Source organism: Dipteris shenzhenensis, chromosome 1, assembly GCF_047967505.1.
Source record: "Dipteris shenzhenensis isolate YYH24624 ecotype China chromosome 1, Dip_SZ_1.0, whole genome shotgun sequence".
NCBI classification, from domain to species: domain Eukaryota; kingdom Viridiplantae; phylum Streptophyta; class Polypodiopsida; order Gleicheniales; family Dipteridaceae; genus Dipteris; species Dipteris shenzhenensis.
In genome coordinates this window covers 43,073,685-43,087,339 of record NC_141596.1, presented here as the reverse complement: position 1 = coordinate 43,087,339, position 13,655 = coordinate 43,073,685, and the positions used below count along the sequence as shown (strand labels likewise).

Below are 13,655 nucleotides of genomic sequence, written 5' to 3'. Positions count from 1 at the left end.
TAAACTAGCCTTCAACATGGCACAAAAGAACAAAAGAAAAGAAGAAGACAAATCCTGGACAAATCAATAGCTGCACAAAAACATACTGAATGGAGGCAGTCAAAGATCTTTGTGGACCACACGTTGATTGATAGAGTTTAAAAGTGTATAAACAGATAGTACAATGTACAACTCACTAGAGCAAAGCAGAGAATTTATGATGTATTCTAAGAAATTTAATACAAAATCCGAGTTGACTTTTTGTTGTTGTGAGACTTGGTCTCCTTTGTAACATTAGCAATTCCAATATCCTTGCTTTTACTCTTTTGCTTCTCTTTTGTTGAGCTGCCCACGTTCTATTTGTTTGTCATTAGGAGTTAAAACTGCCTCTCTAAACATTACAAGATGGTGCTTTCCACAACCATCCAAGTGTAGAGGACCTTTAATACCATGCGCAAGCACATATGCAGTGTAAGTGAGAAAGTACCCTGCCCTTGAGCACTATTAGCCTGGATAATACCCAAAAATGTCCAAAGCATAAAAATTTTCAGCTAGAATAACTTTGTCTTTCTGCCAATTTTTGATAACCACCAAGGGGCTGTGACCAACATCTGAAGAAATAGACTGCATCCTCTCCATCATTGTTTAACTGATTGTATAAGGATCTTAATAGTAGGGATCTCTTTGATATAGTGTGAAAGGGAAGACAATTATCCAAGACCCCTTTCTCTGCTCCCAATTGATCTTTTAAGAAAGTTGTCATCCGCAGTAAACAGCTGCAATAATACAGCTGCAATGCCAAACAGAAAGTAATGAGAAACCTACGACACAGAGCATAATAAAAATAATCTAGCAAATAAAAGAGTGATAGTTTACCTTCATGTTCTCGTCATCTTCCAAAATTTTGTCCTTCCAAAGGTTAGTGCTTCTTTTTGTGATACTCTCTACTTTTCTATGTTGCTGGAGTTTCATCTTTTTTGGACCTGCTAAGGTCTCATCATCCATCTCCTCAAAAGAAGCACTAACCTTTGGAAGGACAAAATCACGTAAAGAGTGCTTCCTTGGGTTCAACCTTATCTTCTCGTACCATCAAATCATCATCATGAATACCAACATCACGGTCTAAACTACAATCTTGAGCAATTAATGCAATGCGTAATCTTCCCTCAAGTCAAAGAGGTTGAGCATGTCGATGAATAGCACATAATTCTCTTGACCTTGAATAGTGAAGGATGGAAGCATAGGGACAAGACTACAGGTCTCCAAATCAAGTCCTTCAGTAGAGACTACTCCCCCGAGTGTTTTTTACTTTAGTGCAATAAGGTCCAGAGATGTATCCTCTTTACTCTCCAGCTCAAGATCTTCTTGGACCAGCATCTCTTCATGAGCACCATGTGTGAAATGTAAGAACATATCAAAAGAAAGACTTTCATCCAAGAGCCTACGTCTTTTGGGATGAGTAGTGCAATCTCTCTCTCTCTCTCTCTTATACCACCTGCTGTCTCTGTGTCTCTCCCCTTCTAATGATCAAAATTTTTGAAACATTGCAAAGGAATGCAATTGCACCCTAACGCACAAAAGGAAGCATGTGCTTTCTCCTTTTCATCCAAAAGAGCCCACTTTACCAATATAGTAGGAGGTAGTGCCCAAGTATACCCTACACTCTTGTTTTTGGTAAATCGACCATGTGGAGGTGAAGGTTGCAAGAGGCATTTGGAAACCCATTCATTGCTAGGAGCTGACTACATATAGGGGAATGGGCTGGGGGAGGACATTCGAGGAATTCGACGAGCGATCGGTGGCCACAAGCTGGATTCCAAACACTTTCCTTCCTAGAATGTTCGATGTCGATTAATTCCCCCATGTGGAAGGTCAGTGGGAGGGGCTTGAAACTTGATGCATTAGTCTCGAGATTAACATGTGGCATCTTTTCATTCATCTGTTTGGCGGCTACTCGATTTTTGTGCTCTCGGGTTTTGAAAGTTGGTGATTCCGTCTTTGAAAGGTTCCTGATTGAATGACGAAGATTGATCCTCCGCCAATCACGGACCGTTCCGTGTGGGGACAGACTTTCCAACCTCTTCGACCGCGGATCTTTACGTGTGGGTAAACTTTCCTTCATGGAAAGTCTTCAAGGATAATTTTCTTCTATCTAGGCCTAAGAAATGCTGTTGTGTTCACAGACCGATTCCAAAGTCTTGGGCTTGTGATTTGGTGCACAAATTGAACAGTGTTCCTATCTATAGTGATAGGAAAGGTTCAGATTTGGGATTTGCATCCTCTATTTTACACAGAGCATAACTTTGCGCGGCTTGCACTGTAATTCTTTTTGGCGTGCCGTAGGTGCAGGTCTTAGTAAAGGCTTTGCAGCAGAAATGAAAAAGGAGATTTTGTGTATTTTTCAAAATTTTGGATAATTTGTTGTCCACTTTTAGTTAGCGCCATTCTGTTCTCGTCATTCACTCCGCTCTCTCTCTTTCTCTGTCCCTCCTAAGCATACCATTGTCTTCTTTTTCATTTTGGATCTCCAAGGCAGGCCACAGGAAGCTGTTCAGCGTGTTTGTCTTTCTAATATCAAGTAACCTGTGTTACGCTCACAAAAATAGAAAGAGGGAATGATATAATGAAGTTAATAAGAATAGAGAGGGGGAAGAGGGGAAGTGAATGATGTTGAAAACAAAATAGAGAGGGGGAAGGGCTTGTTTTTTCCGGGGAGCCAAGATGAGTGAATGTGGGTGAGGGTGTTGAGTACACAAGAGCTGTAATGGTAACAAAATTTTGTTAGCATTGCCTGAGTACTAGAAAGTTGCTAATTTGAGGCCCTTTGAAAGCGGAACAACTGAACCACTTAGGGGCAGTGCTCTACGATTAAACTCGCCGCTGATGCGACCTCCAGCCAATCGGCGAAGCCTGCCTCCATGCGCTTCGCCGGAATGCTCCGCGGCATCGCCCCCGAGAGATGCTTCTTCTGGCTCTCGCGCTGGCGTGAGCGACGTCGACCCGCACAATCTGCCACAATCCCGTACGATTTTGGTTTCTGTATTTGGATCTTTGGATCTCCTCCAGACGTTTTCAGGCTTGCAGAAACGTGAGAACAAAAAACGGTGTCGGAACCCGGAATCTGGAACACAGGAACAGAGAAAAGCAGCTTTGGACCGGACGCTAAAGCTTTCGTAGAGAGTGAGAGCTCCGATCGTGACTCTCTCTTCCCCTGTTTCTCGAGCAGTAGCGTACTCGCATCAATTGAATGATCCTCCCACGCAAGTTTACCTTCCGCTTCTGGAGGCTTGCCTCGCTACGGGCAGATAAAGTTCAGGCCCCCTCCCGAAACGCAAAACTTACTCGTATGCACATTGTTGTTGCCACAGCTATCCCAGAAGAAGACCTAAGATCGAAGAAGCTCCCACCAGAAGACGGCAATGGGCAAAGGCCGCAAGAAGAAGCATCCGAAGAAGCGAGGCTCCGAGCAGGTGTCGGCCGCAGCAAAGTATGTATCTCGGTGGGCTTCCCTGTATACTGATATCGATGCAGAAGCATCCGCAGCTGCCGCAGACATTTCCTCTTCTGAAGATTGGGTTCGAGTAGACCATTCCGCATCCGGGAAAGCTCCCATCATAGAGCTTCACTCCCATAGTACTTGCAGTGATGGAATGCTTTCGCCGGTCGAACTGCTAGAGAAAGCTGCTATGAGTGGGGTATCCACTATTCCGTTTCGTCTGTTTGGTTTTGTTTAGCTTCAATGATTCAAATCTGGTTTTGATCATCTGGGTAGAAATCAATTCGTTAATGTTCGAACACGGCGAGCTATAAGCATTGGATAGGTAACAAGTCCTATAAAAGGTTAGCTTATAATATATAGATGAAGCAGGTGCAGGTGTTTGCGTTGACAGATCACGACACTTTGGCGGGCGTACCAGCTGCATTGGAAACGGCAAACAGATTTGGGATAAGGCTAATTCCCGGGGTGGAAATAAGTGCAAAAGTAGTAAGGTAGGTGTAATTCCCTCTTACGCTTGGTATTTTCTTTAGAACAGTGCTATGTGGTTCTTTTTCTGCAAGAGAGTGCTATGCGGTTCTTTTTCTGCCTCTTGCATGTGTGATTCCGTTTTTCTTAGTCCTATGACACATTCACCTATGAACCAATCTTCTGGCTGCGTTATAAAAGACGATCTCTCATATTGATTTATCTTCAAAGACTGCCCACAGCTGCACCTCCTTACGTAGTGCTGCTCAGCCTACGATGAGCTTAGGCCATAATTTTCTGTTTCTCTGTTTAGAACTGGACGTGAAGAGCCTGTTCACATACTTGGCTACTATAGCTGTTGCGGCCCTGCAAGATGGCAGGAGTTGGAGAAGAGTTTAGCCAGAATACGGGAAGGACGGTATTATCGAGCAGAAGCCATGGTCAACAAATTGAGAATATTAAAAAAACCAGTAACATTGGAGCAGATTCTCACCTTGGCTGGAGCTGGAGTTGCACCAGGGAGGGTGCATGTCGCTCGGGCAATGGTTGAGGCTGGGCATGTGGAGAGTGTGAGAGAGGCTTTCAACAAATACCTTTATGATGGGGGACCTGCTTATGCCCCGTAAGAAAGCAGTCTCGTGTCCCCTTATCTGAACTCTCTTACGAATGGGTGAGGCAATTTGGCATATTCTGATGTCTGCTTCTGTTGTAGGGGTTATGAACTGGCTGCTGAAGATGCTGTACGCCTGATTTGTGACACAGGAGGGGTTGCTGCACTTGCTCATCCTTGGACTCTGAAAGATCCTCTCTCTGTAATAAAACGATTGAAACTCGCAGGTCTTCATGCAATGGAAGTGTATAGGGGTGATGGAAAAGCGGACGGTAAGGATTCTTATTTTTTATTTCTCGTGTTTCTGGATTACATCTCCCATTCTTTTACATCATACTCTGCCAGGAGACCCTTAGAATCTTATGCCTATCCAGGTTGTGCAATTTTGCTGGCTTGTAGGATTTGCAACTTTGGCGGAGACTTATCAGCTTGTAAAGCTGGGAGGATCAGATTTCCATGGGAGGGGGGATCCTGATGAGACCAAATTGGGTAAAGTTTTACTTCCCTTGCTAACCATACATGAGTTCTTGCGTGTGGCTGAGCCAATATGGTGCACTGCAATTACAGAGCTGTTGCAAGGTTTTGCCCATGAGACTTTTGAAATCAGCTCTGACAAAGTTGTGGGGCTTAAGTACTTCTCATGTGGAGCTGAGAGTTTGAAAGGTGATGTATCTCTTGGATGTTCGGTGAAGGAGGGAAGACCTAGTGCTTTTCTCAGGCTTTCTCCATGGTTGACAGAAGATGAGAGGCTATTTGTAAAAGAAGAAGTGACTCACCTAAAGCTTGAGCATCAGACCATTGCCGAGGAAGGCAAGGTAATATTGGTTGTCAGTCAACAATTTGTTTGACCTTCGGTGACATTGGTCACCGAGGTTGGTAAGGCCAATTCTCATGACATGGGGAATGATTGTGAGGCTTTGCTGTTAATAAAGCAAGAAGGCATTTTGTAAGCTAATGATTCTTGAGGATCTAGATTTCTTAACTGTATGCCTCCATTCTGTGAAGGTATCATGCTTGAAAAGATTTCTGTGGGTGATAAGGTATACATGGAACAATGAGATGCTGCACGCTTGCATGTCTTGTATGAAGCAGATTCGTTCTTATACCTCAAAAGGTGCTACTTTGCACCAACAATGTATCTCAATTCCAGGTTTATACCTGGATTTATGGTTGCATGCTCACACATGTATGTCTGTGGATGTGTGAGCATATGTGACAGCATATGTGCATACCGTCATATACACCCACCATTAGGTATTGGCAAAATGGGTGCAGATCTTGTTGGATTGGGCGCTGACATGCATAATAAATGGCTCCTAATCTTGTGGATGAACATGATGACACTATAATGACACTTTTGATTTTTATTTTACATGATCTAGTTTGATTCAATGGGTTAATATTTGTACATGGATTCATATAGCTGCATATTTTGCCTTGCTAAAGTTCAGTTTGTTAGAATTTGTTCCAAGGCACATTCATTTCAGTGGTGTGTATGCTCTTTCAGGCGTGTGTCTCTCAACACTTGACTGAGACTAAACTGTTTTTTTTGGAAGGGAATTTGCAAGTTATTGGAGAAGATGTGGGCTATGGAAAATGGGTATCAAGAAGGCAGACATTGTATGCTTATGTTTGCGTGTACGTGCGTGTGTCATGGTTTTGAGCTTCAACACAGCACTCTTATTATTCTTATACAAGAAGGAATTTTTACGTAAGAAGTGTTCCCTAGTTCAAAACAAGTACTCCTTGCTGTACCGGGTCAGTGGTACAAGTCAATGCTGATGTGCCTGCATTGTCGAGAATTGTTGATTTGGCTGCATTATGGAGGCTGCTACTGTGGATATTTTGGGAAGACTGCTGGCAGGTTTCAAGACTAGGCTACTCATATATGATAGGAACTGCTGCTATGGGCTTCTGCAAAGTGACAGGGCAGATGCAGAGGGTGTAGGTTGATGTTGAAAAGAGCTGATGACGTGGCCCTTATTTTGAACTTTCCCGCCTGATGTACACTGTTGTATGGATCTCCACGTCCCATGTCACGTGTATGTCGTTCTTATCCAATTGAACCTTCACTCTTTGTCTTGTTTTGGTCATTTTACGCATGCATGAATGGGCTTTGCAATCTCCTATGTGAAGGGCCTTGAGCTCCATGCAAGAACTTTAGTGATGGCGACAGGAGCCTTGGGGTGGCAAGCAGTTTGCATGTGAACCGTTCTAGTGCTTGCATGCAATGATGTGTTTGGGGTGCTGGCCCTCTGGGATGGAGCCCTCCTGGCTGCCCTTGACTTTCCTTCCTTTGATTTTGTAGGGCCTGGATTGTTAAGTTTGTGTGTACTCTTTGGGCCTTAATGTCTGTTAGAAACGAAATCCCTATAGAGGGTATCCCGCATCAGAACACTGATAGAGCATCCCCAGGAAACACACACGGAAGTGTTTCACCACATAATCAAAGCTTCTGTACTTGTGTGTACGTCACAACCATAGGTATTTGTGCAAGCCAGTAAATAGACAGATCCAAGAGAGATATAGCACCAACAAATTCAGTCCACAAGTGGATACAATAAACAAGAGGCCCGAGCCCCACCAAACCGTGGTCTTTAGTCCTTACCAAAAGCTGTACTACTATCACCTTGGCTCTACTAGATCCCTAAGCCTCCTCTAAGCTTATGTAGACTCTCCGTCCACTAATCCCTCCACCTTACTACCCGGGTTCGTAGCCTAGGTGGGCAGCTTCTCCAAGCTTAGTCTGCAGCCCTCCAGCCCACTTTTCTCCTCTTGGATGTAGACCCAAAAGTGGTTGATCCACTGCTCCTTGCTGGTATTGCGATAATTCTTTCTATCTTAAATGGTGCGTTGCCCTATCAACAAGATTTAGATGCTCGTTTGGGAGAGACTAAAGTGAAATCGTTAACACTTCACAAGCAGTTGTAGCTCGAATGAAAAGATATTGGACTACTTTTTGATTAGCCTTCTCCTTTAGTGCTAGCCTTTGTCATGGTTGACTCTTCCCTTCACGTCTGGAGTGTCGACAAAAACTCAATACGAAGACTTTGTATAAATGGATGCTCAAGTATGTGTGGGTGTGTGGATTTGTGTGTGTGAGCATATTTTTATGCGATGGTCTACACCCACTGTTGGGCGCTAATGACGTCAGTGGGGATGTCATAGTAGCTAGTCCTTGCTATGCGTGATGGAGTTTATGGCTTTCAATCTTATGAGTGACTATCGTGAGATTGAAACTGCACTATGTTGTGTTTTTAGAGGATGGGTTTGGGAATGTTCCTGGATTCATCTAGGTATATGCCTCTGCCATATTAGCGGACATGCAAATTTCACCTTGTGAAACCTCCCCTTTGGGTCTCACATATTATGCAAAATATGTACAAATCTTAAAATCTTGCATATTTTTCAAGGTATATTCCTTATCATTTGTGGGACGCCCCTTGATATTTTCATATTTTTTCCTTGCATATATTATAAATTTTGTAAGAAATCCATGCATATTTTATATGGACCTCGTCTCCCCATACCCTAAATTTTGGACGAGGGTAGTAACATAATATATATGGAGTTGATGCCCGAGGGTAGTAGGATAGTTGTTTGATAGGAAAAACACACACACACACACGCACATATGGATTTGCATCCAAGTTGCGGCCTGCTGGTATTGCGATAATTCTTACTATCTTAAATGGTGCGTTGCCCTATCAGCTAGATTTAGATGCTCGCTTGGGAGAGACTAAAATGAAATCGTTAAGACTTCACAAGCAGTTGCAGCTTGAATGAAGAGATATTGGACTACTTTTTTATTAGCCTTCTCTGTTAGTGCTAGCCTTTGTCATGGCTGAGTTTGCCCTTCACGTCCGTGTGAGAGCATATTTTTATACGATGGTTTACACCCACTGTTGGGCGCGGATGACGTCAGTGGGGATGTCATAGTAGCTAGTCGCTGCTATGCGTGATGGAGTTTATGGTTTTCAATCTTATGTGTGACTATCATGAGATTGAAACTGCACTATGTTGTGTTTTTAGAGGATGGGTTTGGAAATGTTCATGGATTCATCTAGGTATATCTGCTCCAGGGCATGATTATGGGGGCCCCAAGGGTCCCCTTATAGAGGGGCAAAGCCGTTGACTGGTAGGGGGGGATTGGCCAACCCAATCAGCCCCGTCACTCGACTTTTGCTGCTCCCCTGGTGGGGCACTTTTCTTGGGGGTTGACTGGCCCTGCCTGGCCATGTGGCAGGCTGCCACTGGCCCTAGGCAGGCCTGCCCAAATCTAACCTTCCTCCTGCCTTCCACCTGCCTCAGTCCCGCACCCTTCCAGGCCTCTGCCAGCCTCCGAGAGACTGGTCCAAAACAGCTTGTACATGCTGTTGTACCTGCCCCTACAGGTACTGACGTCAGCACCACCTCCCTCTTTCTTGCCTGCAAACCCTGCGCAGGTCTGCCCCTTCCATCTGTGGACAGCCTCTGGAAATGTCTCTGCCAGATCTGCCTGCCAGGAATCTCTCTTTGTGCTGCCCACATGGCAGCCCTTTTGCTGTCCATGTGGCAGCCCCAAACCTAATTGTATTGTCCTATGGTCCACCCCCCTGATGCAGTCATTTGGGGGCTTATAGGTGTGGACGTGACCAACCCTAATCCAACAATGCCTTCAAATCAAGTGACCTTTTGAAGTACTCTATGGTCACATGTTACTTCTCACGAGGTATTTGAGTACCTTTAACCTCACAAGGCACCTCTTCAAATCCCAACTTGGAATGGAGTACTTCGAGCTGCAAAAGCTCAATATGTTAAGCATTACTTTCTCTATAAGGTCAATATAATAGACTACAGTTTTCAATAGTTTTATGAAATGGCAACTCATCTTGCCTTGAACAGCATAGGGCTTAAGATCACACTCACAGCGTCTCTTTGAAGCTAGGTTAAAGTCTAGGGAGAAGAGAGGAGGGAGTATGAGACTAGAGTGGGAACATATGTGATTTTACTGCTGTTGCTTGCATGTGTGAAACCCACGGCGAGCCACATGGTAAACGCTTGAAGCTAGTTCTTCTATTTCTATCAACTCTGTGAAGAAACCTTCAACGTCATAGGCAAAATTGTTGCCGCTGCGATGAGGAAGCTTTTAATTTTTGCATTGCATCGTGTTGCTTGAGTAGTCTTGCCAGGGGACTGACAGCTCTAAACATCATAGGATGCAGATTTGGCAAGTTCACATTGCTGGTAAGCTGCTAAGGTATCATTTATTCCTAGGTAGACAGGCCATCTAAATCCCTGTGCAGTACAAATTGAAATCGATTATTCAATGGGTTCTCATAAAAATATGGTCCAAGAAGCCGATAAAAGAAAAAATCTTGGGCACGGCACTCAGAAGTATGACAGAAGCACGAGCAGCTAATGCAAGAATATCCGCGCAAGATACAATGTTACCACATTCCGCCATAGCATCCTTTATTTTGTCTATGACTTCAGATTTGCTTATAGAACTCCCTCTCTTTGTCTCTATCTCTGTGGGTTGGTTAATAGGACGGCTCTTTGTCTATCCATGATCTCCTTTGGGAGTCTGAGTCTTGACTCATCATTTCAAGGTGATTGTTTCTAATGCAAGGAGCGATGTTTTGGTTACTCTCAAATTCTTTGATAAGATGAAACTCAGAGGCGTTGAATGAAAGATTAGAATTTGAAAGAAGTCTAAACAAAATGGTACATTGAATGAAACGACTATCCCTGTGCAAGTCTTTTGATCCAATAAACAAAATCAATTCTCAATAATCCAATGATCAGAATTTCTCCAGTCGTCCTGAACACACACACACACACATACGCGTGTATATACTTGATTTGGGTTGGCGAGTATCTCTTTACTAGACCTTAATGATTTCTCTTCATGATGTATACTAGACCTTGATGATTTCTCTTCATGATGTACATCTGGTAGAGATTTGAATATTGGTAAAACATGGGTGTACATCACGAATAAGTTATATAGATTAATACAAGGTTTATGTCCCGTACTTGACTTGTATTTGCAACACAGGATTATGATCCTTCTTACTACACCAAACTAGTTGGAGCAATAGTGGAAGCTAAGAGATTGCCACCTGTTGACTCAACAATTAGATGATTCGTATTACAAAGCTAGGAACACGAACTGTGAAAAGCATACTTGGAGGTAAAACCTTATGCATCGACTAGTGTTGTAGCATTCATTTGTTATCCTTACGACACTTGTCCACGAGCAAAATTTTAATCCTACCTCTCCGAAGAACTTGTTAATAATGATTATGTATAATGGCGCTTCCTTCCTCAATGCCCTATGGGAAACTAGTGAGGAAATCAAAGCACCGTAAAGATCCATCCCTATTAAGGACACAATGCAAGTAACCTTCTGCATAATTGACAAAATCAGTGTCCAAAGTAGCACTGACGAACACTTAGGTATGCCTATTTATGTAAAAAGTTCTCATGGATATTTATGTATATGCATGAGAACTTTTTACTGTCTTGTTGTACTAATTCATCCCTAAGAGGATTGACCCCCGAACACCAAATCTTGGGATATTTTTCTTACGTGACCTATCATATGTGTGTAGTGTATGGAAAGGTATGGACTTGGACAAGCCTTTTACATATTGCCTTCATTTTCTGTCTCTTTCTATATGTATAGAGAAGGAGGCAACTACCTTCTTAGTAGGGAGGCAAATACAACTTTTGAGGAAACTCAACTATGACCTCCCACATAGGAAGTTGAGCCTATTACTGTGTGTAATATGATGAGCGTGGCATAGCGGATTATTATATTGTATATTGTCCATTATTTGAAGGAGGATACCGGACAAATGGAGATATGTAGTTTGTTTTGATCCCTTACTTGGGATAATCTGTAAAATTGTGTTTCAGAAAGTGTGAAAGCCTTCCACCATATACATTGAGCATCTGGATACCTATGACTCTAGTGCTCAGGTGCCACATGATGCACCACCATCCAAGGTTGATTTAATTTACTATGAAAAATAGCTTATGATATTGTGACATCGATAACAAGTGGAGTTGCACTTTGAAGCCTGCAGTCCCACAATTAAGGGTTCTTGTGCTAACTTGTCCTTCTTGTGGATGGATGCAAGTGAGTGGAGCTCCTTCAATATCATTCAGTATTTATAAATTAGTAAATTGCTTTTTTTTTTCATAAAACCCTCCTTGTAAAGATTATATTGTCACGTACTGTTTTGAATGATAAGTCTAAGATGGATTGAAATGCACACACACACACACACACACACACATATATATGCTCATTAGGATTAGGGTTTTCCTTAAGCATTGTCTAGGTCCTTTTTTTAATTCAGTCTATCTGCAAATTAATAGTGTAATTTATCGTTTGCAACATGACAAAGTTTGAATCCCTTAAATTCTTAGTAATGCATATTCCCCTAAATTTGTCTTTGATGTGTGTTGGTGAGTACTCATTTTCTAAGCCTCGATGGAGATTCAATACTTGGCTTGCATGTGTGTATATGCTAGTCTTGCTAAGCGTGATGGAGTTTATATTTTCAAACCTATGAGTGACTATCTTGAGATTGAATTTGCACTGTGTGTTGTTTTTTTAGAGGATGAATTTGGGCATGTTCCTGGATTCATCTAGATATATGAAAGGACAAATACCACACAAGAGCATGTACAAAATGTAATAATTAGAAATGGTGGACCGAATTATTGTTAGGTTGCAATAGCACTTAGGGCCCTTTTGCCTTGGAAAAGCTTTATTTGTCTTCTTGACAATGCATATTACACCAATTTGGCCAATAGGTACTATAAGATACCAATCGAGTTGAGAATTTATAGATTTAGGATTCACAATTTATCGCTTGCATCTTTCCTATGCATTGCGTTGGTTCTAATATAATTTTCGTAGAATTGCACGCTATGGATGAGAAAGGAGCCATTTTTAATGTGAGAGCAATCGTGGGCTTCTTAGATAGCATGCTTGTTGGGGAGTGTTCGTAAGTCCTGCAAATGCTGCTCACAACCGCCTACCTGCCCTCCGAGTGTTGCTTTGCCAGATATATTTAATCTCGAGCATCAATGGGACCTTTTCTTGCTTCCACCAACTAATCCATGGCTCTTAAAGCAGAATTGAGAGGCGCAGGGACGTATTCCAAGCATGCAGCAATGCTAAATCCATGGTACAAGAAAACTAAAACAAGGATAATGGTCAGCTACTAACGTAGACTGCTTTAGCACTGCTAAAAATGTTGGCTCTCTACAACAAACTCTTGCCACGCTGGAAATGGTGTGGTATTTCTGCTGCAACATCTTGGAAACTTACTGTGAGACTCATAAAGGACACCGCCGATGCTAAGATGTTAGAGCAAACTAAAAGAATCCTATACCCAGCTAGCCACCTCTGAGAGCAACCGTAATTCAACAACGATAACAAGAAAACCACAAACACGGATGCGGACAAACTGTAGGAAATTTAAGGTAGGCTTCAAATTCATGAAGCCCTTGATGATGAGTTCAATACGGATAGATCATGCTTTCATGTTCCCAGATGGAGCTATATGAGGCTCTATTTTATAAACAGATAAGCTCTTGCTCAGACTCTTAGAGGTATTTCTTACTGGATGTACAAGTGGGTGCAATCATAGAGAATTGTTGTCGTCATTGTGGGTGCGTGAATAAGTAATCCTTAGATCAGCCAACTGCAATCAGCGTTTTGCAAACTACTCCTCTATCACGATAGCTTCACGCAAAAACTTACCCCAATGTTCCTTTGTGCACTATTTTTGCGCACTGTCATGGAGCCCAGAGGCTGTAGAAGATTGTTATAGATAGGCTGTTGCTCGTGAGCAAAGAAAGAATTTATAGCCAAGGCTCAAGAGTACAGAGAGTAATCTCACACACAATGATGTTGGATTGATGGCAGCAAGCAAAGGGCTGATGTGGGTGTACCCAGTCGTGGCAGCTGTTTCATAGAGTTCAATGTATTGGAAGTGCCTAGAGGAACAACAAATTGGAGGGAAGTAGACCGCAAGCAAATAGCAATCACGTCAGGCCCATAGAGAATTAAATCCTCAAGCACCGAGGAATGGTCGATCG

At 42.7% G+C, this 13,655-nt stretch overlaps 1 protein-coding gene across 3 annotated transcripts; it reads left to right on the top strand.

Moving 5' to 3' along the window:
- The first annotated feature begins 2,953 nt into the window (after positions 1–2,953).
- LOC147905886 (Polymerase/histidinol phosphatase-like protein) lies at positions 2,954–5,902 on the top strand. 3 transcript variants are annotated; one of them, XM_087375247.1, is made up of 6 exons: positions 2,954–3,001; positions 3,348–3,674; positions 3,848–3,969; positions 4,257–4,565; positions 4,656–4,825; positions 4,953–5,902. In XM_087375247.1, the coding sequence occupies exons 2-6, from the start codon at positions 3,399–3,401 to the stop codon at positions 5,399–5,401; spliced, it is 1,326 nt and encodes a 441-aa protein (XP_087231373.1). In that variant the 5' UTR covers positions 2,954–3,001; positions 3,348–3,398; the 3' UTR covers positions 5,402–5,902. The 3 variants fall into 3 exon arrangements, with proteins under 3 accessions (XP_087231373.1, XP_087231365.1, XP_087231358.1); XM_087375239.1 differs by lacking the exon at positions 2,954–3,001 and adding an exon at positions 3,013–3,159; XM_087375232.1 differs by lacking the exon at positions 2,954–3,001 and having other exon boundaries at positions 3,013–3,674.
- Positions 5,903–13,655: the final 7,753 nt, after the last annotated feature.

Excerpts from the sequence above, each read along its gene's own strand:
- LOC147905886 (XM_087375247.1), top strand. The coding sequence starts at position 3,399 with ATGGGCAAAGGCCGCAAGAAGAAGCATCCGAAGAAGCGAGGCTCCGAG. Across the intron at positions 3,675-3,847 it reads AGAAAGCTGCTATGAGTGGG|GTGCAGGTGTTTGCGTTGAC; the intron begins GTATCCACTATT and ends TAGATGAAGCAG. Across the intron at positions 4,826-4,952 it reads GGGTGATGGAAAAGCGGACG|GATTTGCAACTTTGGCGGAG; the intron begins GTAAGGATTCTT and ends GCTGGCTTGTAG.